This window comes from Canis lupus, chromosome 19, assembly GCF_003254725.2.
Source record: "Canis lupus dingo isolate Sandy chromosome 19, ASM325472v2, whole genome shotgun sequence".
Taxonomy (NCBI): Eukaryota; Metazoa; Chordata; class Mammalia; order Carnivora; family Canidae; genus Canis; species Canis lupus.
Window position 1 is genome coordinate 2,527,063 of NC_064261.1, and position 24,773 is coordinate 2,551,835.

The 24,773-nt window shown below is 49.9% G+C and overlaps 1 protein-coding gene and 2 long non-coding RNA genes across 7 annotated transcripts; 2 read left to right on the forward strand and 1 right to left on the reverse strand.

Moving 5' to 3' along the window:
- Positions 1-1,813: 1,813 nt before the first annotated feature.
- LOC112669338 (uncharacterized) lies at positions 1,814-15,705 on the reverse strand. The gene is made up of 5 exons (XR_003142180.3): positions 15,511-15,705; positions 5,314-5,433; positions 4,991-5,176; positions 2,430-2,516; positions 1,814-2,170 (listed from the first exon to the last, which is right to left on the reverse strand). It is a non-coding gene; the product is annotated as an uncharacterized LOC112669338 (long non-coding RNA).
- LOC125753062 (uncharacterized) lies at positions 7,220-13,274 on the forward strand. Of its 2 annotated transcripts, none has more exons than XR_007403976.1 (3): positions 7,220-7,356; positions 12,126-12,262; positions 12,540-13,274. It is a non-coding gene; the product is annotated as an uncharacterized LOC125753062 (long non-coding RNA). The 2 variants fall into 2 exon arrangements; XR_007403975.1 differs by lacking the exon at positions 7,220-7,356 and adding an exon at positions 9,465-9,709.
- Positions 15,322-24,283, forward strand: UCP1 (uncoupling protein 1). 4 transcript variants are annotated; one of them, XM_025462317.3, is made up of 6 exons: positions 15,322-15,544; positions 16,408-16,612; positions 20,038-20,235; positions 20,336-20,437; positions 21,643-21,823; positions 23,614-24,283. In XM_025462317.3, the coding sequence occupies exons 1-6, from the start codon at positions 15,419-15,421 to the stop codon at positions 23,726-23,728; spliced, it is 927 nt and encodes a 308-aa protein (XP_025318102.1). In that variant the 5' UTR covers positions 15,322-15,418; the 3' UTR covers positions 23,729-24,283. The 4 variants fall into 4 exon arrangements, with proteins under 4 accessions (XP_025318102.1, XP_048953329.1, XP_048953330.1 ...); XM_049097372.1 differs by lacking the exon at positions 23,614-24,283 and adding an exon at positions 23,132-23,584 and having other exon boundaries at positions 20,035-20,235; XM_049097373.1 differs by lacking the exon at positions 23,614-24,283 and adding an exon at positions 23,132-23,584.
- Positions 24,284-24,773: the final 490 nt, after the last annotated feature.

Below are 24,773 nucleotides of genomic sequence, written 5' to 3' on the forward strand. Positions count from 1 at the left end.
TACGTATTATTGGGGCCCCCCGGGGTGGCTTGGCTGTGGAGCACCTGCCTTCAGCCCAGGGTGTAACCCCGGGGTCCCGGGATCGAGTCCCGCGTCAGGCTCCCCGAGTGGAGCCTGCTTCTCCCTCTGCCTGGGTCTCTGCCTCTCTCTCTGTGTCTCTCAGGAATAAGTAAATAAACTCTTTTAAACAAATACGTTATTGAGTGTAATGCTGCCTGAAATGCCATGACTCAGAGAGCCATTTGCGTCCAGTACCGGCCTCAGACGTGAGCACCTGGTGACCTGGCCTGGGCCTCACGCTTTGTGGGGCCTGCCTGGCCCGCCCTCTCAGGCTGCGCAGCCCCCCACTAGCGCCCCAGGAGGAGCACGGACACCGGCCAGTGGGGCTGCAGCGTACGCTCAGCGTCTGGCCCACAGTCCAGGCCGAGGCCCCTCATTCCCGGCCCACACAGCCCTGAGCCCCGGACGGCGCCCTGCAGGCCTTCGGCCCATCCTCCTGGGAGCAGGTCCAGGGATCCTAGTCGTGGGCGTCGTGGAGCAGAAGAGCGCCTATGAGCTGCCTGTTGGGGGGGTTGTTAATGGAGCTTGTACGTATGAGTTGGGGGCACCATAGCATGTGCACAAGGCCACTGCTAGTGAGATACGGGGTGGGGGGGTGATAGAAGCCCGATGTGGGACTCGAACCCAGGACCCCGGGGTCACGCCCTGAGCCCAAGGCAGATGGTCCACCACTGAGCCCCCCAGGCGCCCCTATAATGGAAATTTAAACCTCTCTGCTGCTTTTTACTATTTACAGTAAAAAAAAAATCCCTGTTTGTTTTTAACTGGCAGCAAAAATTGCCCCATTTGTACAAATGACATCAAGTTATGACCGCAGAATATAGTATGGTCAAATTGCTTTCATATGGATTTTGATTTAGGACGCTTCATATATTCAAACAAAAAATTCAACGAATGCATGTAAAAGGACATGCTTTATTGATTCGGATCAGTTGATGTCCTTCGGGGTTTCCAGTAGAAATCATTTGTTTGAATTCAGATAAACTATTTTAGGTTCAAAGATATCAGTCTATTTTCATTTTTGTAATTTAATAATGACTTTCTAACACCCGAAAGGTAAAGCAGCTGCCCACCCTTCTGTACTCTGCTTCAAGAACGTCATTGAGGACACCTGCTTCTTGGTAAGATGGGCTAGCTTGGGTCAGACCAACTCTATTGCAAGAACAAGTGGAGAAGCTGGGTGAAATACCAAAAACCAAAAAACAAAACAAAAACAAATGAATGAAGACAGCAATGGAGGCAGCTAGGACTGCAGGGACCTACTGCTCATGCTCTCTCTTTCTCTCTCAAATCTTAAAAGAAAAAAAAGGAAGGAAAATCCCACCACTGCTCTGTTTTCCCCCTTAAGGAATCTGTCCGTCACTTATCAGTGGAGGATCAAGAGGCCGAGAGGCCAAGCAAAATGAGGTGGCAAAGAGGAAAGGTGCTGAATAAAGCACTCAGTAGTCTCCTGAGGCTGGAGAGACAAAATGGGGGTGCAGGCATGACACAGCAACAAGGACATGAGGACCCCAAATTCTGGAGACAATATTAGCAAAGACAAGTAAAGTCTATGTTGTGTGCTGCTCACTGCTAAGAAGCCCAGGACCAAGAGGTTAAGAAGCTGAGCAGAACATCAGGCATGCTCACGGAGCAGGGACACGAAAACCAGGAAGCTCGAGTAGACATCCCAAAAGGATTTTTTTTTTAGATTGATTTTATTTATTTATTTATTTATTTATTTATTTATTTATTTATTTATTTAGTATTCAAGTGGGCAGGGGGAGAGACCCCCAAGCAGACCCTGCACCCCACCCCACCCTGATGCTGGCCTGATTCCAGGACACCAAGATCACATCCGGAGCTGACATCCAGAATCGGACACCCAACCAACTGAGCCAGCCAGGTGCCCCTCCAGAAGGATCTTCAAACCTCGACCCTGTTGCTGCACCATTGGTAGCATGGGTATCACGGCCTCCCGCTCGCCATCCTCCCCGATGATATTCAGAAACAGGTGGACAGCTGCGGGGGCCGCGGGGTCCTCGGGGGCCTCCTGCTCTCGGTCGGGCCAGTGGTGGCTCCCCGCGGCCAGAGGCGGTCACAGCCCTGGAGGGGAGCCTTCTGCAGGGTCCTGGGAAGACAGGCAGGGTGCACGGTGCTCTCGCAGCCCCCTCCGCGGCCCAGGCCCGCGGCCTGCTCCCTCCTGTCTGCCTGGCCCAGGCCCACGGCCTGCTCCTGCAGCCCCCTCTGCAGCCCAGGCCTGTGGCCCGCTCCCTCCTGTCTGCACAGCCCAGGCCTGCCGCCCACTCCCTCAGCCCCCTCCGTGGCCCAGGCCCGCGGCCCACCCCTCCCAGCTGTCTGCATGGCTCAGGCCCGCCACCTGCTCCCACCTGGCTGTCTACGCAGCCTCACTGTCCTTCCTTCCCTGCGTAGTTGCACAGGAGGGTCTTCGCCAGCAGCCGCTTGCCCGCCTCCACCTGTGGCGACAATAGTTAGGGCCTCCGCGCAGTGTAGGCCGTAGCCTGACATGCGAGTCATTCCTGACCTTGCAACCACCTGGCGAGGTGGGTGTTTATCAGTCCCACGTGACAAAAGGCAAAGGTAAGGCGTGTTGCCCGTCCCGTGTAGTAGGCGACTAAGTGAGGCCAAGCTTCGGAGTCGGGCCCTTCTGGCTCAGACCCTCCGGCTGCAACCGGGGCCTCGCGGGTGGAGGTCACGGCCCTGCAGGGACGCTGGCCATGCCCCTTAGGCATGGCCTGGGGGCGGACGCGGGGCTGGCCGCTCAGAGGGCCCTTCACTCTGCACCCTTCAGGCCCCCCTGGGTCCCCCTACGCCCCAGGAGAGGGGCCCTCACAGGCAGGCCGCCTGCAGGGATGCAAGGCACCCAGGGAGCTCGGTCACAGACCCGGGTACCTGTTGTTCCTTCTCCCAACCACTTTCCTTGGGTCAGGTGTATACCTGTGGTCACCCCCAAATCACAGGGACTAACTCAGGCCTTTATGCACAACCATTTCAAACTCCTTGAAACATTTCCTGCAGTCGGCAACGGAGCCACTGTGCTCTCCTGCCTCGCTGGCCTCTCCTGCTCAGTCCCCTTGGCTGGGTCCTCTCCTCTAGATGCCCACATGCCGATGTGCCCCAGGACTCGGGTTTGGGTCCTCTTCTCTTCCCCGTGTGCACCCACTCCACGTGGTCCCAGAGAGGGAGCATGAGCAGGGGCAGTGAGGCTCCATCCCAGGACCTTAGGATCATGACCCGGGCCGAAGGCAGCCACTTACCAGCTGAGGCCCCCTGGTGCCCCTAAGTCCTGTGTTTTCAATACCATCTCCATGCTGATGACTCACCCTGAGCCCAGAACCACCTACGCAGCTGCTTGATTGAAATAACTCGGATCCCTAATCGATGAAACTCGACAAGCCCGAAGCTGAGTTCATCACTCATCCCTCAGATCTGCTCCTTCCACGTGACCCCCATTCTTCCAACAGCTCAGGCCATAATCTCTTGGGTTCATTACTGAGTCCTCTCTCACGCCCACGCGCCACATCAAATACATCACAGAGTCCTATCAGACGTGCCCGAGTCTCACCACCCCTGCCCCTGCTACCCTAGTCCAGGCCACGATCACAACTTACCTGCATTTTGCAAAAGCCTCCTGACTGGTCTTTGTGCTATAATTATTGTTCCCATACAGTTATTCTTTTTAAAATGTTAAGCTACTAAATAAATAAATAAATAAATAAATAAATAAATAAATAAATAAACAAACTATAAACTATAAACTAAACTAAACTAAACTAAACTAAACTAAACTAAACTAAAATAAAATAAAATAAAATGTAAGCTACGGGACACTTGGGGGGCTCAGCGGTTGGGCATCTATCTTCAGCTCAGGGCGTGACTCTGGGGTCCTGGGATCGAGTCCCACGTCGGGCTCCCTGCGTGGAGCCTGCTTCTCCCTCTGCCTGTGTCTCTGCCTCTCTCTCTGTGTCTCCCATGAATAAATAAATACAATCTTTAAAAAACAAGATAAAATGTAAACTACATCACTTGTATTCTCAAATGTTCAGTGGCTTCCCATCGCACTAATAATTCCAGAGTTGTCATCATGGCCCAAAGGATCCAGTCCTGACAGCTGCTCTAACTCATTAGTAACTGTCTCCAACATCCACCTTGTCCCCTCTGCTCCAGGCACATTGATCTCTCTTTGCTATTGCTTGAACACGTCATCAAATTCTTACCACAGGGCCTTTGCACTTCTTGCCCCCTCTGCATAGAACACACTTCTCTCATATAGTAATTTTCATTCTGGTCTGTTCAAATGCTACCTTATTAATAATGCCTCTCTTGAGCCCCATGCAGACCTCGATCCGGGACCCGGGATCATGCCCTGAGCCGATCACACCCTGTATCATAAACAGCAGTCCCCAATTCTGTGTCCTCTTATTCTGGCTCATTTTTCTTCACAGCACTTCTTGTCCCCTGTGGTATTATCATATCATCATTGCCTTTATTTGTCCATTATCTCTAGTATGCTGCTGCACAGGGCCCAGGATAGTTCTTGAAATGTACAAATGTTGAAATGTATTTGTTTAAAAAAAATAAAAGAAAAAGAAAAAAAGAAAAAAAGAAAAGTGTTTAATAAATGAAATGCACATTGAGCCCTGCTTAGATAAAACGCTATGCTGAAGGAAATATGAAATAGAAATGACAAAGTCCTGTACTAATTGAATTTATAGTCTAACCATAAATGTTTAAAAAGATGGATGGGCCAGATACATTTTCAAATCACACAAGGGAATAAAAACAGCAGGTGACTCCAAGGCATCATATTTATTTATGTAGTTTTAGGATCCAGCCCCAGACAATGAGCAAGATCCAGTGGGGCCTCAGCCAGGAGAGGGACAGGGCAGGCCAGGGAAGGCGTTATCCTAAATTCCCATCCCAGTAGTACCTTCCAGGTGAAAGGTAAGGCGTATCTGCAGGCCCAGAAGAGGTAAATATCCCAAGTGTCTTCTCCCACACATTTTCAGCTCCTCTGAGCCACTCTACTCGTGGTCAGTGACGATGCTTCAGGTGGCAAATGCATCGCTTGATTTTTTTTTTCATGAGTTTTCACCAGAGAAGGCAAGCTTAAATTCTAAAAATCACAATATTTAACTCTTGTAAAACAGAACATATAATTTACAGGGCAGAGAATTCTTCTGAGGAAGGACAAGTGGAACTCAGACATTTGGAGTTTAAGAAAATGTGCTAGAAAAGAAGGATTCCTCTTACCTTCCTGAGCCTAGGGTTTTCTCTTTCTTTTCATTATAAGCCGTGTTAATAGGACACTGTATAGTTAGTAAATTTCTACAGAATAGCAGCTCTAAGTATTCCTTTCCAGGCCGGCAGCTCCTAAATTATGAAAAAGTATGATTTATATTAGTTGAAAATTTTGGTTGCAGCTTAAAGAACTAAATCTTTCAGTCGATTAAAATTAAGAGCATATATGACAAAGTCTATGAGCAACAGATCTGGATCCTAAAACAACTTAGAAACCAAGAGAATCCAATCCACTGAAGAGGATCAGAGCCAAGAATCTCTGAAATAGTCACCGCCAGTTATTAGTTAGCGCCTACTAGTCCCAGTCAAGTTATTTATCTACAGAAATGAGTTCATTTGAAACACATACTGTAATTTTTTTTTAAGAGAAGAAGGAGAGAGGGACAAACGGGTGAGGGAGAGAGAATCTTAAGCCTGACGCTGGCTCCATCTCACAACCCTGAGATCATGACCTGCGCTGAATCAAGAGTCCAAGAGTCGGACACTTAACTGACAGAGCCTCCCAGGTGGCCCAGACTTCCTTCTTAAACCTTGATTATGCACCCCCAATTACCCCTGTACTATGAATGTCAACTGATTCGTCTAAGTAAGCACTTTTATATGGTTTGAATTATCCTTTTCTGGATATTTTACAATGTTTTCTGTCTTTTGAATGCAAAATATTTACGCTTGTCCTCCACCTATTTAGATAACAGCAAACTGTTGCAACCTATTAATGATCATTTTTTATATGGTTTCCCATTTATTCAAGATTATGGACTTTAAATAAGACAAACTACATTTAGAGCTGGTAAATGGATATATATATTATATATTATACTTGCATAATTTATATATATGTCCACGTATAATGCCTGGTTAATTTACCTTATGAAACCTACACTAGTAAACTGTGAAAATGAGAAAATTGATTACATAATTAATATAAAATAATATATATATATAAATATATATACAATATATAAAATATCTTAAAATATATATACAAATATATAATTAATATAAAACACAATCAATGCTCATCTCAAGATAAAGTCCATATTACTAGAAAAAAAATATTATTATCTCAAACAGTAAATAGAACACCCAGTTTCCAAGAAACAGGTAATAAACGAGGGTGGATTACAATATAGGATCATATCTGAAATAAAACTATGGCTAGGCTCATCCATGTGGGAAACTATCTTCGTCCTGTGTACCAGAGTAACAACCTCTGCCCAGGAGATTACGGAAGCCATGTTAATGAAAATCATCCCACGATAGAAAAGAGATGGATGAAAGTAGAGCTTGTATGAATTTAGGCTCTGATAGGTAACCGGATCTTCTAAAAGAAATATAGGGAATTGCACAGCGAATTATTTCATTAAATAATTAAAGTAAAATTATTTTACTGTAAGAAAATAAAGTCTGTATGATGAATATACGGATGGCTGGCGGTTTGGGGATAAATCTGCACAACAAACCAAACAATTTGCTAATTAAAAAAAAAAGCCACAAGTAAAGGTAGTAATCCAAGCAGGCAGTCATTTAATAACTCAAGCATAAAGATACAAAATCTTGAAACAGGATGTGATGGATAAGCCACCCAAAGTGAAAGGTTGATGAATGCTACTGAAATGCAAAATGCTCCCTAACGCGTGGGCATTTTTTCACATTCCTATCAGAAAGTTTTCATTCTGTTTCCCAAATGTGACTTCAAGAACACCAGGCAGCTATCATCGAAGGGATGGTTTGTTGGATGGCTCCAGTGCTGGATGGCTGGTGCTCCAGAAGCAGGCACATCCCACTTGTTGAGCTTTGGAAGTCCTGCTGAAATCTATGTCTCTAGCACTATATGGCTTTATTTTTCATGTCCCGACTTCTCCGGCAGGGGTTTCTCTCCCCCCAGTGCGGTATTTCTTGGTCCACGATGACTCGATTTATGTTCTTCTTCCGCTGATTCTCTTACTTGTCTCTGTACAGGTCGAGGTTGCCGCGTTTGAGAGCTGTGGACAGGTAAGGCGCCAAATCTGTGGGCTCCTCCTTGAGCGGAGTTGGCTGGGGGGTCCCTCACGAGGCCCAGGACCTCTGCACTGGGCACCGTGCATCGCGGGAGCTGAGCCCAGGGATGGCTCACTTACCTGCCCGCAGGTAGTGCAGGCAGGGAACAAGCACCTCACCCCCACCCCCAGGTCCTGCAGCATAGGGGGCGGGATGCCAGAGCAGGTAGGGGGCCAGGAAGGCCACACCGCCCGGAGCCCTCCCATGGCTGCTGCTGCTGCTGCTGCTGCTGCTGCGCCCGCCCAGGGAGGCCCAGGCTGCAGGGAGCCTCCTCTGCCTTTCCTCTTGGGCTCTTCATTTTGGTCCATCTCTCCAGGAGCTGGCCTACTTGTTCAAGTAGTTCTTACCAGAGTATCTGGATATTTCCAAGCCTTGCATATCTTATAATTAAATCATATTCTCTTGTTCTGTTTATTGTATCTCTAATCACCTTTATTTTCCTGCCCAATGTTCTCTACGTTCAGGAAGCTATGTAGAAATTTGAGGTTCAGTTTGCCCTTGGTTTGTTCTCTAATCACTGATTACATGCTGTCAGGGAGTGCCCGTAAGTCATTGGCGGATTCACGGATGCAACTTCATTTCTGATTCCCGTTCCTTCCTGAAGGGCTGGGAGATTTATTCTGGATTATTCGGGGCCTTCTGCAGCCTGGGGTCATGCTGTGGATCTTACAGGGTCAAGGGTGGGAGAAGACAAGCAGCCCGTCTCTGTGGCCTTCGTCCCCCACACCTGCAGCAGAGCGCACTGCTCTGGAGCTGCTTTTCTCTCCTGGGGTTTGGTGGGGAGTAGGTATGAAGGAGGGAGGCCAGTCCACTCTGGTCCCACGGTTCTTGGAGGCCATTCTGCCTCTAACAAACACCCTCTCCCTTTCTGGGACTTGGGTTCTTGAAGACAAAAGCTGGGGAGAAATTTTCAGGGCAACCTGTCCATTCCATCCTACCTTAGATCTGCCTCCTAGAGCATGAAGTGTAAAGTCAGCAACCTACTTGAATGGGATGAAGGCCAAGGGGAAAATACAGGGAAGAAAAAAAATCCCTAAAATAATATTTGGAACAATTAAGTAGCCCCATGGAAACTGTGTATTCCTTCCACCAGATCAGATTTCCATCTGACTATTGAAATTTTGATTTCTCTGCCTTCCTTTCTTATCTCCTGTGGGTCCCTTTTCTTCTCCACTTGTCTGCCTCTTATCCTTTCAATCTGCATCTCAGCATGATTTCTCTTTGGGCTTTCTCCTCCTTTTTACTTTTTTTCTCCCAAATTCATGTCTTCTCTACATCTTTTTTAATAGGCTACAATATTTGTCTTACACTTTCTTCTGGCTCCTGAAGAGAGAAGCTTTCTTTGCCATCACATGTCCTCTTTGTTTTTCTATTTATCCCTCTTTAACCCAAGGGTGACTTCTAAGACTCAGATTTGCCAAACAAGGTCTCTGCAGCTTGTCACTGACACCTGCTACCGGTTGAATTTTGTCCCTCTCCCCACCAAACTCCGATGTTAAAGATGCAACTCCCAGCACCTCAGAGTATGATTTTATTTGGGAATAGGGCTGCTGCAGATGTAATTAGTTAAATGAAGGTGGGGTCATTAAGCAACAGAGATGAACCTGGAGGACGTGATCCTCCGTGGGATAAGCCACACCCGGAAAGGAAAAACTGCAGGAGCTCCCTTAGAGGAGGACATATAAAAAGTCAAATGGGCAGGAGCTGAGGTTAGAACAGTGGTCACCAGGGGCAAGGAGGTGGGGGAAATGGGGACATGTTGGTCAAAGGGTACAAAGCCGTAGTTCTGCAGGAGGAACAATCTAGACATCCAATGTGACACAGCTGATGATATTGTATTAAATACTGGAAATTTGGGCAGCCTGGGTAGCTCAGCAGTTTAGTGCTGCCTTTGGCCCAGGGCGTGATCCTGGGGTCCCAGGATTGAGTCCCATGTCAGACTCCTTGCATGGAGCCTGCTCCTCCCTCTGCCTGGGTCTCTGACTCTCTCTCTCTCTCTGTTTCTCATGAATAAATAAATTAAATAAATAAATAAATAAATAAATACTGGGAATTTGCCAATAGTAGATGTCAGGTGCTCTCCCCACGACAAGAAAAAAATGGGAACTATGTGAAGAGATGTATATGGTATTAGCCCGGGTGTAGTATTTCACTCTGTATATGTACAGGCGTAGCCCGTGTCACTGGGCTGTCTTTTACTGCTTCACAGATACTGCATTTTTTACAAATTGAAGGTTTGTGGCAACTCCGCGTCACCAGTTTCCCAGTGGCATTTGCTCACTTTGCAAATCTCTGCATCACGTTTCTGGTAATTCTTGCAATATTTCAAGCTTTTTGATTATTATTGTATTTGTGATGGTGATCGGTGATCACTGACTACAGCTTGCTGAGCGCTCAGATGCTTAACATGTTTTAGCAATAAAATATTTTAAAATTGGGGATCCCTGGGCGGCTGAGTGGTTTAGTGCCTGCCTTCTGCTCAGGGTGTGATCCTGGAGACCTGGGATCGAGTCCCGCATGGGGCTCCCTGCATGGAGCCTGCTTCTCCCTCGGCCTGCGTCTCTGCCTCTCTCTCTCTCTGTGTCTCTCATGAATAAATAAATAAAATCTTTTAAAATAAATAGATAGATAGATAGATAGATAGATAAATAAATAAATAAATAAAATATTTTTAAATTAAGGCGTGCACATGAATATTTTAGACCTAATACTATCACAGACTTCATAGACTACAGTGTGAATGTTAACTTTTATATACGCACTGGAAAATTAAAGAAATTAATTTGACTGGCTTCATTGGGACATTCGCTTTATTGCAGTGCTCCAGACCCAACCCGAAGCATCTCTGAGGTGTGCCCATATATGAATTATCATGTCGTATGCCTTAAATATGTACAATTTTTATTAGATGAAAAAATAGATGAGGTCCTTGGGGGGAACCTTATCCAGCGGGGGTGGTATCCTTATAACAAGGGGAAATTTGGACGCAGACCCAGACACACACACACGCACACACATGCAAGCAGAACATCACGTAAAGGTGAAGGCGGAGATCAGGATGGTGCTTCTACGTCCAGCAATCAGCAGCAAACCCCCAGGAGGTAGGGGAGGGGCGTGGAGCAGAGTCTTCCTCACAGTCCTCAAGGCTTTCACCCCAAAGCCACATAAATCTGTCTGAAACATAAAACTAACTTTGTCACTTGCATGTTTAAAACCTCCCCGTTAATTGGGAGGTGAGGGGATCAAAAGCTCCAGGTGTGCCCTGCCTCCCCGGGCTCGGGCCGTCCCTTGCTTTGCCCCAGCTTGCCTTTTAATGGTCCAGAAAGACCAATAAGCTTGTATTTATCCGACCCTACGATGCTGTTCCTTGGCTCCGTGCGTTGCTGTGCTGTCTCATCTGCCTGGCCTGACCTTGCTGTCTACGCGTCCTGCCCGGGTAATTTCCACTCACTCTTCAAGACTTGGAGCCCGTCTGCAGCCTCTTCGGGAAGCCTCCCAGATGCCCGCAGTGGGGGTCAGATGCCCTCTTCTACTCTCCAAGCACGTGGGTGCACCTCTAACACTGCACTGGGCGTATGATATGGTGATCATGTGCCAATGTGTCCGTCCCCTCAGGCACATGCACGGTGCATGCAGTGGGTGCTCAATAAGTGCATGTAGCATCGCATGCGTTGCGTGAACAAGTAGAATGGTGAGACAGGCAGAGGTGGAGCGGCTCCACCCAATGACTAGATGCCCCATTGCCAACCCCCTCCTGGCACACCAGGTGATGCTGACCAGGAGAGCTAGCGGACAGGGAGCCACCCAGGAGGCCCCTGAGGGGGCTGGACGCCAAGAGGGGGGCCGCACGTGGACTCTGGCCGAGGGCCGCTGCCCGGAGAGCCAGCAGGAGCTGATCCAGGGGGCACGAGCACTGACGCGGGGGAAGCTGTACTTTCTGATCTGTGCAATTCAGACCCTTTAAAATCCATCCCGTTCGGGATCCCAGGGGTCGGGTGCAGGAGAGCGAAGTGCTGGGGATGCCACTCACACGGTCGGATTTGCACCCGCTACCCGGTGCATGTGCCCCAGGTATTTGACCTCATGTCGCTCCCCGGGCCAGCACCCCAGGCACTGGGCTGTGGAGGACATCGGGCACCCTCCGCCACCGGCCCCTTGCACGTCACCCGGCAGACTCCGTGCAAAGCGAGCACAGCTCAGGCTGCCATTAAAACTGTCATTAGGGCACCCAGGTGGCTCAGCGGTTGAGCATCTGCCTTCAGCCCAGGGCGTGACCCCTGAGTCCCGGGTTCGAGTCCTACATCGGGCTCCCTGCAGGGAGCCTGCTTCTCCCTCTGCCTGTGTCTCTGCACCTCACTCTGTGTCTCTCATGAATAAATAAATAAAATCTTTTAAAAATTCAAAATAAAAAAATAAAAGTCATTATTTATGTATATTTGTAAATTAAGTTTATAATATTAAAATGTGTATGTAAATGTTATAATTTTGGTGGAGACGAGGTATTAATTAGGTGAAAACCGCACATTACTTTATTAATGGTATTGAACATACGCCCTCTATTTTTAACATTCGTCTTTCTCCTTCTATAAATGGTCTTCTCTGTCATTTGCAGGGTCACCTACACAACTACACGGGGCGGTATTTCCTGCTGGGGATGAAGGAGAGCATTAGGGGAAAGGGTAGGACACTATTCAAATGCACGACATTATCCTTTTTCCTTTAAGATGGAGACATCTGGTTCAGTGACCCCTGACCACGGTTTGGGCAAGTACAGCTGTAAATGTCGTGCTACATTTTCAAAGAGGAAACAGGACTTTAGTGCAGGCGGACCTGTGGCCACTCCTTACCTACGTCATGGAAGGTCTGTTACCCCTGCTCCTATGACCTCTCCTTTACCTTGGCTTCCCTGGGCCAGAAGAGCGGTCGACCCTCTGGGGCCGCCACCCTCTACCCTACTGCTCCCGCCAACCTGGCACAACCTTTCTCCTACTTCCTCGGGCCTCCCAGAAGGGCTGAGGTCGTCGGCTTCTTGGAATCCAGAACCGCTCTCAGCATCTTGAGCTCCCGTGACCCTCCTCTGGGGGGAGGGGGTCTCCGCACGGGAGGCTGTTCACGTCTGCTGCTTCTTTGACCCTCAGGATTGGCCTCACGCCTGGACGTCTCGGGTACCCAGTCGCCGTCGAACTAATCCGACGCTGTGTCTTGCAGGGGTCACTCCCTGGCCACGTCTGCTGATACCCCAAGGGCTCGGCTGTCATCCTTCCTTGTGGTCTCAGATAAGTCAGCCTCTTCATCCCGCCACGGGCCCCCTCTCTCTACCTGTTCTCACCTATGGGAGTCTCTCCTATTTCTTTTTTATTTTTTTTAAGATTTTATTTATCCATGAGAGCCACAGAGAGAGAGAGAGAGAGGCCAAGACACAGGCAGAGGGAGAAGCAGGCTCCCTGCAGGGAGCCCGACGCGGGACTCGATCCCGGGACCCCGGGGTCACGGCCTGAGCCAAGGCAGACGCCCAACCCCCGAGCCCCCGGGCACCCCAATCTTTCCTGTTTCTAATGGATCCTTTCCTCGTCCATTCTTCCCTTCTAGTGGCTTTCGTTTCACCCACTGCTCCAGCTGTTCACGTCCCGCCTTGGAAACATGGAAACGTGCGCTTCCGAGAAGCAAAAGGACTTCAGCTCACCTGGCGCCTCCTCCAGGAACCTGCTGTCACAGTCCAAATCCGAAGTGTGCGGCCCCCATCTAGAAAGTCTGTACCCACTCGCTGCCCCCAACTCTTCCTCAGGGAGCTGGTCTTGGAAGAAAGGGTGCAGAGCGTGCATGCACCCCAGAGTTCTCAAAAAAAAGTGCAGGAGCTGTTCCCACTTAAAGCAGCCGCCGTTGCCTTGAATCTCGCTGTTTCGCGGGTCAGAAGTGCGGGCAGTGCTCCTGGCTGCACGACTCTTCCGAGCGACCCACGCGGCCAGAGAGGGCAGGGGGGCTTGTCTGCAGAATCGGGTCTGGCGCCTTCCGTGGGGCCTCTTGGGTCGGCAGCCTCGGAGGGGCTGCACCTACCTGGTGGCCCATGAGGCCCGAGTGACCGAGACCGGACGGGGAAGGACAGTTGCGGTGTGGCCCGGGAAGCCACAGAGCGTTGTGTGGCCTTGCTCTGCCGGCCAACGCCTGCTCAAGGCTGCCCAGGTGCAGGGGGAGGGGACAAGGCTGTCGCGATGGACACCAGCACGGATGGAGCACGGCCACCGAGTCTGATTAGGGCCGGGTTGTGCTTGGGGACCACAGGTGGCCCCATCTTCGACGTTGGGTCGCACTATGCCGGACGTTCTCAATCTCTGCTTAGTCATTGGTGCAACCTAACGCCCCCACACAGCGTGCTCCCTGGGAGGACGGAGAGCGCTGGAGCCAGACCCTACAGGCTTTCCCCTATCCCTGCCCTCTCTCGCCATTTCCTCTAAGCTTCGTGTGAGTCAAGACCCCACGCTTCCTTAAGGCAGTGTCCATTGCTGCTGCTCGGGGACAGCACATGCCCCTGGGTTCACCTCTGACCAGGCCGTTCCTTGCAGACCATGACCTGGGTCCCCTACGTCCTGGCCCCCTGGTTCCCGCTACCCTCTTTCATCCCATCTGAAAGGGTAGCTGGTACCCTACCAGCTACTGGGGAGTGGTGGCTCCCACTTACGATCCCCTTTTCCTCAAAGAATTTCCGGCTCTGAAAGCTGATCTGGCCTTGGGGCCGCGGAGTCACCTCTGCCCCCTGAGCCTACTACCCTGGTTCTCAGACTTCGTGCTGTCCCTGAGAACGCTCCGTGTCCACCAAGGTTGTGCTGTCCATCCTTTAACCGCGACACGTCTGGGTCACATTTACAGCCCTGGGAGGGGGTGGACTGTGCATGTGTGCAGTGGTAACAGACTGAACCCACATCCTGGTGGGACCTTCAGGCTCAGCCTGTCCAGTGGCCTCATTTGGCTCCGAGTTGCATCCCTCACCAACTTGTTACCCAGTCTCTGTCCTTTCCCGGCACCCAGTTTCCCGGGCAGGCCCATGGAGCGCACCCCCATACACTCGCCCCACTGTCCCCAATCTCTGCCTTCGTGTGGGGCCACTCCCGGCTCAAGTGCTCCTTAATTCAGCAGGTGTTTGCAGGGGAGGGAACCTGCTGTCCCCTCCTTCTCCTGCTTACCCAGGGCCCTTGGTCTGTGGCCCTTGTGGCCTGGGCGCCCGCCGGTGGCCTCTTGCGGGGTTGCACAGACACCTCCCCGTTCTCCCCGGGCCTTCGGGGACTATTGTCAAACAGTTTTGTATCCCCTGCTCCCTGATCTTGAACCCAAAGGGGAAACGAGGCCCCCCTCCCGCAGCAGGCGGCATTCATCCCCACCCCCCACCCAAGGCGGCGCAGGTTTCACACCTGGGTGTCCCGAGCCCACCTTCTCCGGAGGAGGAGGCAGGCAGGGGAGTGACGACGGCGCGGGGGGGGGGGGTCAGCACGGCCGCCCCAGGCCGCCCCTGGAAGCCAGGCTTGGTCACCGGCCTCCGCCTCCACCACCCTGTGCACCGGCGGCAGCTCCTCCTGCTCTGGGCGCTGGGGCTCCGCCCGGGCCTCCCGCCGCCGCCGTCAGCCCCGGACACCAGAGGGCGGGCGGGCACCCGACGGGACGGGCCGCACCGGGAGGGACCTTGCACCCGGCCAAGGTCGCCGCGGTCGGGGGGCGGGGGCTCCCCGTGCGGCCCGGGGCGCGCGGCCAGGGCAGGTCCGCGGGGAGCAGCTCCCGGCGCCGCGGGGTGCGGGGGGACGGCCCCGCGCCAGGGCGACCCCCACCCCCACCCCGGCCAGGGCCCCCCCCCCGGCTGCCTCCCCTCCCCCTCCAGCGCCCCCAGGGCCCCTCCCGCGGGGCCGCCCCCGAGCCGCCGCCTCTTAAGCGCGGCCGCAGCGCGGTCCCGTCCGGGTGCTCGGGTGCTCGGGTGCTCGGGTGCTCGGGTGCTCGGGTGCTCGGGTGCTCGGGCGTCGCGCGGCGGGCGGAGATGCTGCGGGCCCCGGGCTCCGACGCGCCCCCGACCCTGAGCGTCCGGATCGCCGCGGCGGCGGGGGCGGCCTGCCTGGCGGACCTGCTCACCTTCCCGCTCGACACCGCCAAAGTGCGGCTGCAGGTAGCGCGGCCACGGCGGCCCGGGCTTGGCTCCGCGCTCGGCGGGGGCGCCCCAGGGTAGGGCCCGCAGCGCCTGGACGCGGGAGGCTCCGGGACACGGGGGGGGGAGCCTCCAGGACACGCGGGGGAGCCTCCGGGACACGCCTGGGGGCTCCGGGACACGCGGGGTGGAGCCTCCGGGACACGCGTGGGAGGCTCCGGGGCACGCGGGGGGGCTCCGGGACGCGGGGGGGGCTCCGGGACACGCGGGGGGGCTCCGGGACGCAGGGGCGGCTCCGGGACACGCGGGGGGGCTCCGGGACACCCATGGGAGCCTCTGGGACACCCAGGAGGAAGCCTCCGGGACACCCGTGGGAGCCGCCGGGACACGCGTGGGGAGCCTCTGGGACGCGTGGGGGGGACCTCCGGAACACGGGGGGGGGGGAGCCTCCGGGACGCGGCGGGGGGGGGAAGCTGGTGCCTCCGGGACACGCGTGGGGAGCCGGTGCCTCGGAGCGGGGGGATGAGCCGGGAGGCCGGCGCCCACCGCCACTAGTGCGAGCAGAGCAGGGCGCCCACGGACGGCGTCCACAGGGCTTCTCTGGCGGGCGCAGGGTCCTCCCGTGGCCTGGGGGGCGGCCTGGCCCCGCCGCCTGGGGGCCTGGAGGCCCAGAGGCGGCAGCAGGGCCCCACGGGTGCAGGGGCACCTGGAGGAGACGTGGCCCGGCCGGGCCTGGAAGGAGGAGCCCAGGGGGCAGAAGCCCTGGCCTGGGGCTTCCTGGGGGCAGCACCCGGCCTGCACCCCCCCCACCCCCCCCACCTCCCCCCACCCCCCGCGCCCTTGGCGCCATCCCCAGGCCTCTGACCCGCGCCTCTCCTCTCCAGATCCAAGGGGAAGGCCAGGGCCAGCCCCCCAGGGCCCCCAGGTACCGCGGCGTCCTGGGCACGGTGGCCACCCTGGCAAGAACCGAGGGGCTGCAGAAGCTGTACAGCGGGCTGCCCGCGGGCCTCCAGAGGCAGGTGGGCTTCGCGTCCCTCCGGATCGGCCTGTACGACAGCGTCCGGGAGTGGCTCAGCCCGGGCCAGGGAGGTGAGCGGGGCCTTGGGGCGCAGGCCGGGCCGTGGCCTTCAGAGCGCACTGGCCAGAGGGCTGCCCACCCCAGCTCGGCACCCACTGCTCCCACGTGGGAAGGAAGCGCGCGAAATCCACTTCTGGGGGCAGATCTGTACGTGCAGCGATCGCCCCGGGAGTCGTGGAAAGTTTGAGGCCCAGTTTGGACACCTGGAGAAGACGGGGGTGGGGGGGCTGCAAAACTGTGTTTGACCCCGAGCTCCCCGAGCAGCACAGTCTCCCAGGAGCATCCACAGAGCGTGTCACAAATCCAAGAAAAGAAAGCTAGTAGTTCTTGGGAGCGCGGTGTACCCAGAATTCCTGTCCGTTTAGTGGGCCTCCTATGTCCTGGACGCTATTCTAAGAGCTTCAGATCCATCACCCCTGGAAAGATACCATTATCTGTATCTTTTAACAAATGGGGAAACTGAGGCACAGCTTTTTTTTTTTTTTTTTTTTAATTTTTTAGGACTTGCCCAAGGTCACACAGTTGGAAAGGGGCAGAGCACCAGCTCAAACCCAGGCAGTCTGGCAGCTAACCTCGGTCTCCTAACCAGAGCCGTGGCCTGGGCCCCGCAGTGTGCGTGCGCTTCCGTGCGTCGTTCAGTCACTTTGTGAGATACGAAGTGTTAGCCCCAGAGGCAGGTAGGGAAACGATGAGAAAAGTCAAGTAACATCAAGACCACCCACCCAGCAAAGAGCAGACAATCCAGAGAGAAGACAGGCGATGACAAAACGAGTATGTTAAGTGACTGCCTGGGCATATTCCATCATTTCTGCTTGAAGTGACCTTAGGGTGGATGTGAAGGTGATCTGGCTGCGACATGGGTCACCCCATTGGTTGCCAGGGTTGCTCTGACTGATGTGGCCGCCTAGATGGGCGTCCCCTTCCTCCCGCACCGCTCCGTGTGTGTCCATCCCAAAGCTGCACGCTCTGTCAGGGGCGGCGGCCTTCCCCGAGAGAGGAGGACCATTCTCTGGCCGAGGGTATACGAGTAGCTGCACCCCCTGTTAGAAGCTGCGGACAAGCTCCTGAGGCCCATTTGTAGGAGAATGTAGGGAGCCAACCTTCCAGGCTCCAGACACATCCAAATGAGGTGCTGTCTGTGGCAGTCTGCCCTTATTATTATTTTTTTAAGTAGCTTTAGGATAACATGACTTCATGGGGCAAGTTATAAGTATTAGTTATACAAACATTACCTTGAGTTTTTACTCTACACAAATAGTTTCAAAGTAAAGTCTAGGTGTTTTGAGATCAATACCGCTCAATACCGATCAAATTGTCCTATTTGTAGATGTAGCATGAGAAGACTCCCAAAGGATGTACAGCTGCCCATTCTGGTCGTTTTCCTCACAACTGATTGTTCTAACCAGTTGTTGAGCGGGCACTTTAGGTACTAAATCAATAGGACATATTTTGGCAATATTCTACGTTATGCCTATTCCGTGCATTTCATCAGCTTTTTTGAGCTGCCATGTGCCAGAGACTCTGTTAGACGCATAGATCGGGGGTGTCTGTCCTGGCAAGAGCTATGGGCTGCGAATGGGTTAATAGATCACCATGGACTATGACTCATGCTCTGTTAGAATTACAGGATGTTGGGACATGAAAGAGGACTGTTTTATCTAGTCTTGGGGGCAGTTGGTGTCTGACTTGAACCTTGAAGGACCAGGAGGCGTAATAAGGTGGACTAGTGAGGGAAGCACTTCCAAGCAGAGTGAAGGTCACGTACAAAGACTCCGGGTCTTTCAGGCAGGAAGGAGCCAGAGCACAAGGTCCCTTGCAGACAATGCTTAGAAGTGTAGATTTTGTCCTTACAGTGATGGGAAGTCATTGAAAAATGTTAAGCAGGAAAGTGGCACGAACCATTTCATATATTTGAAAGATTGCTTTGGCAGCAGTATCTAGAGGATACGTAGAAAAAGGGCAAGAGGGAGGTAAGTTAGAAAGTGCAAAACGATCAGGGTAGGCTAGGGCAATGGCAGTAGAGGAGGAGAAGAGAAATCAGATGTAGGAAGGGCACCTGACTGAACTTGCTAGGCAACTGGCAGGTGTAAGGGAGAGGCTGAAAGGGAAGATGGCCTCTGAGGTTCTAAAGGTACCAGTCGTGGGGGGAGGGAATATGGACACCGGCTTGGGGGGAAGGTAAGAAATTCACTTGAACATGTGTCAACAAGTAATGTCCAGGCAACACATGAGCTTGGAGGAAATGTCTGGGCCGACTGCAGAGAGCTACAGGAGGAACCATCCAGAGATGGTCCCAACAGAGCAGAGAGACCCAGGGTGGAAAGGACTGAAATGTGACTGAAGTGCCTGACAGTAGGAGCCCAGGGGTCTCCTCCGCAAGAACATCCAAGGGGCGATAGCCGAGATGAAGCTGGATTGTGGAGGATGGAGGAGGAAATGGGCATCAGAGGTGAAGACAGGAAGCATGGCCTCTCTCTCAAGGGGCTGGATGGGGGAAATGAGAAGGGGACTGGGGCCAGGAGGAGTGCATCGGAGTAAGATCATAAATGTGGGCCCAGAGTGAAGGGCGTGGTCAGCATGACCTTGCCAAGTAAAAGATGATGATCTGGTGTATGCTCAGCTCCTGGACAAGCATGATGAGAAAAGGTTAGGAAAAGGATTTCTGTACTTGCCAGATGCAGGACAGTAAGTTAAGTGCTTTATTGATATTAACTCACACAATGACTCTATGAGATAGATATTATCTCTATTTTACAGATTAGGAAACAGACAGACTGAGAAAGTCCTTGATGAGTAGATGTTCTTGATCCCTACTTTAATGATAGGAATGAGCATGGGGGAGGGAGGCTCCAAGACTATTTATAGTTTATTAAGTATTATCTGTCTTGAGTACCCTAAGCTCATTTTTCAAATTTTCAAATCGAAAACCACTTTCTTCACTCTTTTTTTGAATTTTTCTTCCTTTTGTAACCTGTTGCAGCCTCATACCGCTTGACATCCCATACGAAGGCAGTTTGTCCACTTGGGATTCTCCTAAAGCCCCTAAGTCTGATAATTAACATTACCATCGATGAGAGGAAGGCTAAGCATCATTGACGAACACGAGTCCCTCGTCCCAATTGGAAAATACTGAAAAAAAGAGCTAAACATAGGAAAGAACTAAGCACTGTTTAAATAGGCATTGTGTTTTCTTTGTCCTTGCAAGTTTTTACTGTTTAACGCATTCTAATCAACTTTGAAGTTTCTAGCCCTAAAGTGATTTCGTGCATACCTAGTACATGATCATCACATGCTCGAGCATTAGAGAAATAGAAATATAAACATACAAAAATAGAACCACCAAAATTAAAAAGGCGTAGAATTGTATCCTGGGTCTTGTTATAGATATATTTTTTTCACTTTTGCTTGGTAAAAATCTTTTCTCTCTGGGTAGCAGCAGCTAGTTTAGGAAGCAGGATCTCCGCTGGTGTAATGACGGGAGGAGCAGCAGTGTTCATAGGGCAACCCACTGAGGTCGTGAAGGTGAGACTTCAAGCACAGAGCCATCTGCATGGCCGCAAACCTCGGTACACCGGCACTTACAATGCCTACAGAATCATAGCCACCACGGAGGGCCTGACGGGCCTTTGGAAAGGTAACGGACTTCAAGGTGAAGTTTATCATTATTAAAACACGTACATCCTGTGAGCACCTTATCACATAATGGAGCTATTAAACATTTTCTTTTTTTCTAGGGACTACTCCCAACCTGATGAGAAATGTCATCATCAATTGTACGGAGCTAGTCACGTATGACCTAATGAAGGAGGCCCTTGTGAAAAACCATCTACTAGCAGGTAACGTCCTATTATCATATATAGAAAACCCGTTGGTCTGCACGTTTACAATTTCATCTTGGAGCTTCTCTGGCCACATTGTACTGAATCCCTGAATTGTAACAGTTAAAAGATTAAAAGATTAAGTGATTTTGAGTGCTAGATACATCTTTGAAGAAAAAAAAAAAAAAACCCACAACATTAAGTGTTAGGAGTTTTGCTGCAACAAAAATTTTTTTTTTGCGACAAAAAGTTTAACTGTAATTCTTACATCAGCATAATTCTCATTTAATACTAATATATGCGACTTTCATGAGCATGTTATTCTTTATATAGCGTGACTCAGGGGATGAGTCCATCCCACACTGTATCCAAATGGGCTGGTTGTGTAAGGAGCTCATCAGTGTTTTCATCCAAAAAGTAGTACCATTGGTTAGGTCCCTGAGATATTCTAACAGGTTCTCGAGACATTGAAATGCTCCTTGGACAATGACTTTAATTCCATAAAAAAGTATTTGTGATGCCTGTGTATCAGGCATTATGCCATTCCCAAAGGGCACAGAGAAGACTGACAGATTATTTTCTTAAAACATAATCCAGGGGATCCCTGGGTGGCTCAGCGGTTTCGTGCCTGCCTTTGGCCCAGAGCGTGATCCTGGAGTCCCAGGATCGAGTCCTGCGTCAGGCTCCCGGCATGGAGCCTGCTTCTCCCTCTGCCTGTGTCTCTGCCTCTCTCTCTCTCTCTCTATCATAAATAAATAAAAATAAATCTTTAAAATAAATAAATAAATAAACATCTTCATTTAAAAAAAAACAACATAATCCACTGTGCCACGTACTGTTTGTCATCTTTTTTGGTAACAGTAAGTAGAACCTTCCTTATTGTAATTAATTAATTTATTCATTCATTTATTTATTTTTAAAGATTTTATTTATTTATCCATGAGAGACACAGAGAGAGAGGCAGAGACAGAGGCAGAGGGAGAAGCAGGCTCCCTGCAGGGAGCGCGATGTGGGACTGGATCCCGGGACCCCGGGATGACGCCCTGAGCCGAAGGCAGGCACCAAACCGCTGAGCCACCCGGGTGCCCCATATTTTATTTGCTTAGAAGACATCCACACTGGTCTCCCGATATCATCACGTTTACAAAGATCTAATAGATAAATAAAAGCTAGAAGCTTCTTCCAAAAGTCTGATGCTAACCTGTTTCATTGATCCGTTTTAGACGACCTACCCTGCCACTTCCTATCAGCTCTTGTTGCTGGATTTTGCACAACCGTTCTCTCCTCTCCGGTGGATGTGGTAAAAACCAGATTTGTTAATTCTGTACCAGAACAGTACACAAGTGTGCCCAACTGTGCAATGACAATGCTCACCAAGGAAGGACCATTGGCTTTTTTCAAAGGGTAGGATATGGTCTTCTCTCTCTATGATGCCATCTTTGGGGTATCTGTGTGCCTTGTCTGAGTAGTTGACCAGCCTTAGTCTGTGCTGTATACTTAGTGTCTATTTTTTCTTGCCATAACCGTCTCCAATTCACCAATTCCACTGGGCCAGAAAATTAGAAACTGTAATATTAAAATTTTCTCAACCTTGATCAGAGACTCACTTAAATTCAGTGACCTTTCGCTTGGTCCCAACCTATTGGGAATGTGGACAGCACTTTGCCTTCTCAGGGCTAGGGAACTCTAAAAGGAAGGGAAAGCATAATAGAGGGCTACAAGAAAACAAGATGTGATTTTTCACTATTAAAATTTTTTAAAGTTTTTATTTTAATTCCAGTTAGTTGATTTTAGTGTTATATTAGTTTCAGGTGTGCACTACAGTGATTCCACACTTCCGTATATCACCCAGTGCTCATCACAAGTGCCCTCCTTAATCCCCATCGCCCATTTCTCCCATCCCTCCACTCCCCTCCCCTCTGGTAACCATCAGTTTTTTCTCTGTAGTTAAAAGTCTGTTTCTTGATTTGTCTGTTTCTCTCTTATTATTCTTTGCTTGTTTGTTTCTTAAATTCCACATATGAGTCAAATCATATGGTATTTGTCTTCTTTGACTTACTTCATTTAGCATAATACTCTCTAGCTCTATCTGCATCATTGCAACTGGCAAGGTTTCATTTTTTTTTATGGCTGAATAATACATTCTTGTGTGTGTGTGTGTGTGTGAATGTGTGTGTGTGTATCTTCATCAATCAGTGGACACTTGCGCTGCTTCCATATTTTGACTATTGTAAATAATGCTGCTATAAACATAGGGGTGCATGTATCCTTTTTTTTAAAGATTTTATTTATTCATGTATACTTTTTTTAAAGATTTTATTTATTTATTCTCTTTCATGAATATTGTAGTATTGTGTAGTAGACCACATTTTCCATTAAGCAGTCATTTATTGGATACTACCTTCCTAAGAAAATGCAGAATGAATTAATTTACATATATACTGTATAAGGATTACACTAGGATAACATAGCAACCTCTATAACCCTTTAAAATCGTAAGGCAATGCCTCAAACTTTACAAAATAAGCATAAATGCACCATACATATTATATACAAGGTTCTCAATTCATCACAATCAGCACTAATGAGACATTAACACAAATGAAATACATTATAAAATTAATTTAGAATGGGCATCTCAGTTATTAACCATTAACCATTTGGTCCACTTTCTCCTCTTCTTCTTTCAATGGTCTCCTACCTCTCATTCAGAAAGCAGAGCAAAAGAAAGCGAAAATTCCCCCGCTCCTCAAAAAAGGTATTGGGAAATGCCCCTTCAAAAGGGACATGTGCTTTGGTTTGTTGGAAAAGCAGGCTGTTTATGTATTTGGGTAGATGTGATCATCTGGGTTTTTTTTTTAAGATTTTATTTATTTATTCATGAGAGACACACAGAAAGAGGCAGAGAGACACAGGCAGAGGGAGAAGCAGGCTCCATGCAGGGAGCCTGACGTGGGACTCGATCCGGGGACCCCGGGGTCAGGCCCTGAGCCGACAACCATTGAGTCCCCCAGGTGCCACCGGATTTTGTTTTTGAAGCAGTATTAGACAGCCAGATGAGACATTATCACAGGCATAAGAATAGGTTCTAAGTGCCTTTATTTGAGAAGAGTGGTGCAACGGGAAACATAAGCTGTCGGTGCAATAATAACTTTAAGAATTCTAACAGACAATGACGACATGCACTTTTCTAGATTTGTACCTTCCTTCTTGAGACTCGGATCCTGGAACGTCATTATGTTTGTGTGCTTTGAACAGCTGAAGCGAGAACTGATGAAGTCAGGGCGGACCGTGGACTGTGCCACATAATCATCTTCAGGAAAAGGCTGTACCACACCAGTGACAATCTGCAGACCACACAACTGAAAACAAAAAAAACCCAAAACAAAACAAAAAGAAAAACAAACAAAAACACACCCAACAAAAAAACCAACAAAACAAAACAAAAATACCTCTTCCCTTTACTTCTCCCTAAGAAGATAAAGGAATTCTGATAGAGAGTTTTGGGCTTTTGAAACAAAACTCAGTATTTGTTTCTCGTGCCTTTTATTCTCAGTGTTTTAGGAGGGAGAAAGCAAAAGGCTCAGTGTGCACCCCGACACATGCAATGTGCAAACAGATGACTGCATTTGATTGGCTGTTTTGAGAGGGGGGGGAGTCTTACGATTGAATATGAAGAAATATTACATATTTTAACTCTAACTCAGGTTGACAGAATTGGAAAACGGAGTGGTGCCTTTTATGTTGATAAATACTTAAAGATGAACAGTTATCAAGGAAAATGCTGCTGTTTCCTTTTAACTTATTAACCCAGTTGTCCATTAATATATTCAATAAAGTACTGCTAATATCTTTGAACGTTTACCATTGTGAATCTATATCTGATTGTAAAACGTGCGGTTCCCCTAGATGACGAAACCGCCCCATAGCAAGTGGAAAGGTCTTTAGAATCAATAAGCATAAACTGACTTTACATGTAATTGGTACAGATTTTTAATTTTTTGGAGTCTATATTTTATGGCATTTATAGCAACTTCCAAGACGCTGTAAACACTTGGGCATATCATTATTAGAATCGTAATATCTACCCCAGAATTACAGAATTTTTGAGTCAGAAGGCACCTTTGGTTAGATAGAAGAACAGTCTGAGATTTCTCGTGAGATAAAAACGAATCTTCAGGGCATCTTCCCAGCAAAGCTAAATTTATCATTAACACGTGTGGTTATCTTTTTTCTCGGGGCCCACAAACTGGGGAAAGGAGACACAGGGAAAGAATAAACAAGAGACTAAAAAAGAAGTACAAGCCAAAAACAAAGGCTGTCAGAAGGGCCCGGGAGCCCCCGGGTTGTCAGG

Coding starts and splice junctions, on each gene's coding strand:
- UCP1 (XM_049097372.1), top strand. CDS start 15,419: ATGCTGCGGGCCCCGGGCTCCGACGCGCCCCCGACCCTGAGCGTCCGG. Junction 20,236..20,335: donor CCTGACGGGCCTTTGGAAAG/GTAACGGACTTC, acceptor CTTTTTTTCTAG/GGACTACTCCCAACCTGATG. Junction 20,438..21,642: donor GAAAAACCATCTACTAGCAG/GTAACGTCCTAT, acceptor GATCCGTTTTAG/ACGACCTACCCTGCCACTTC.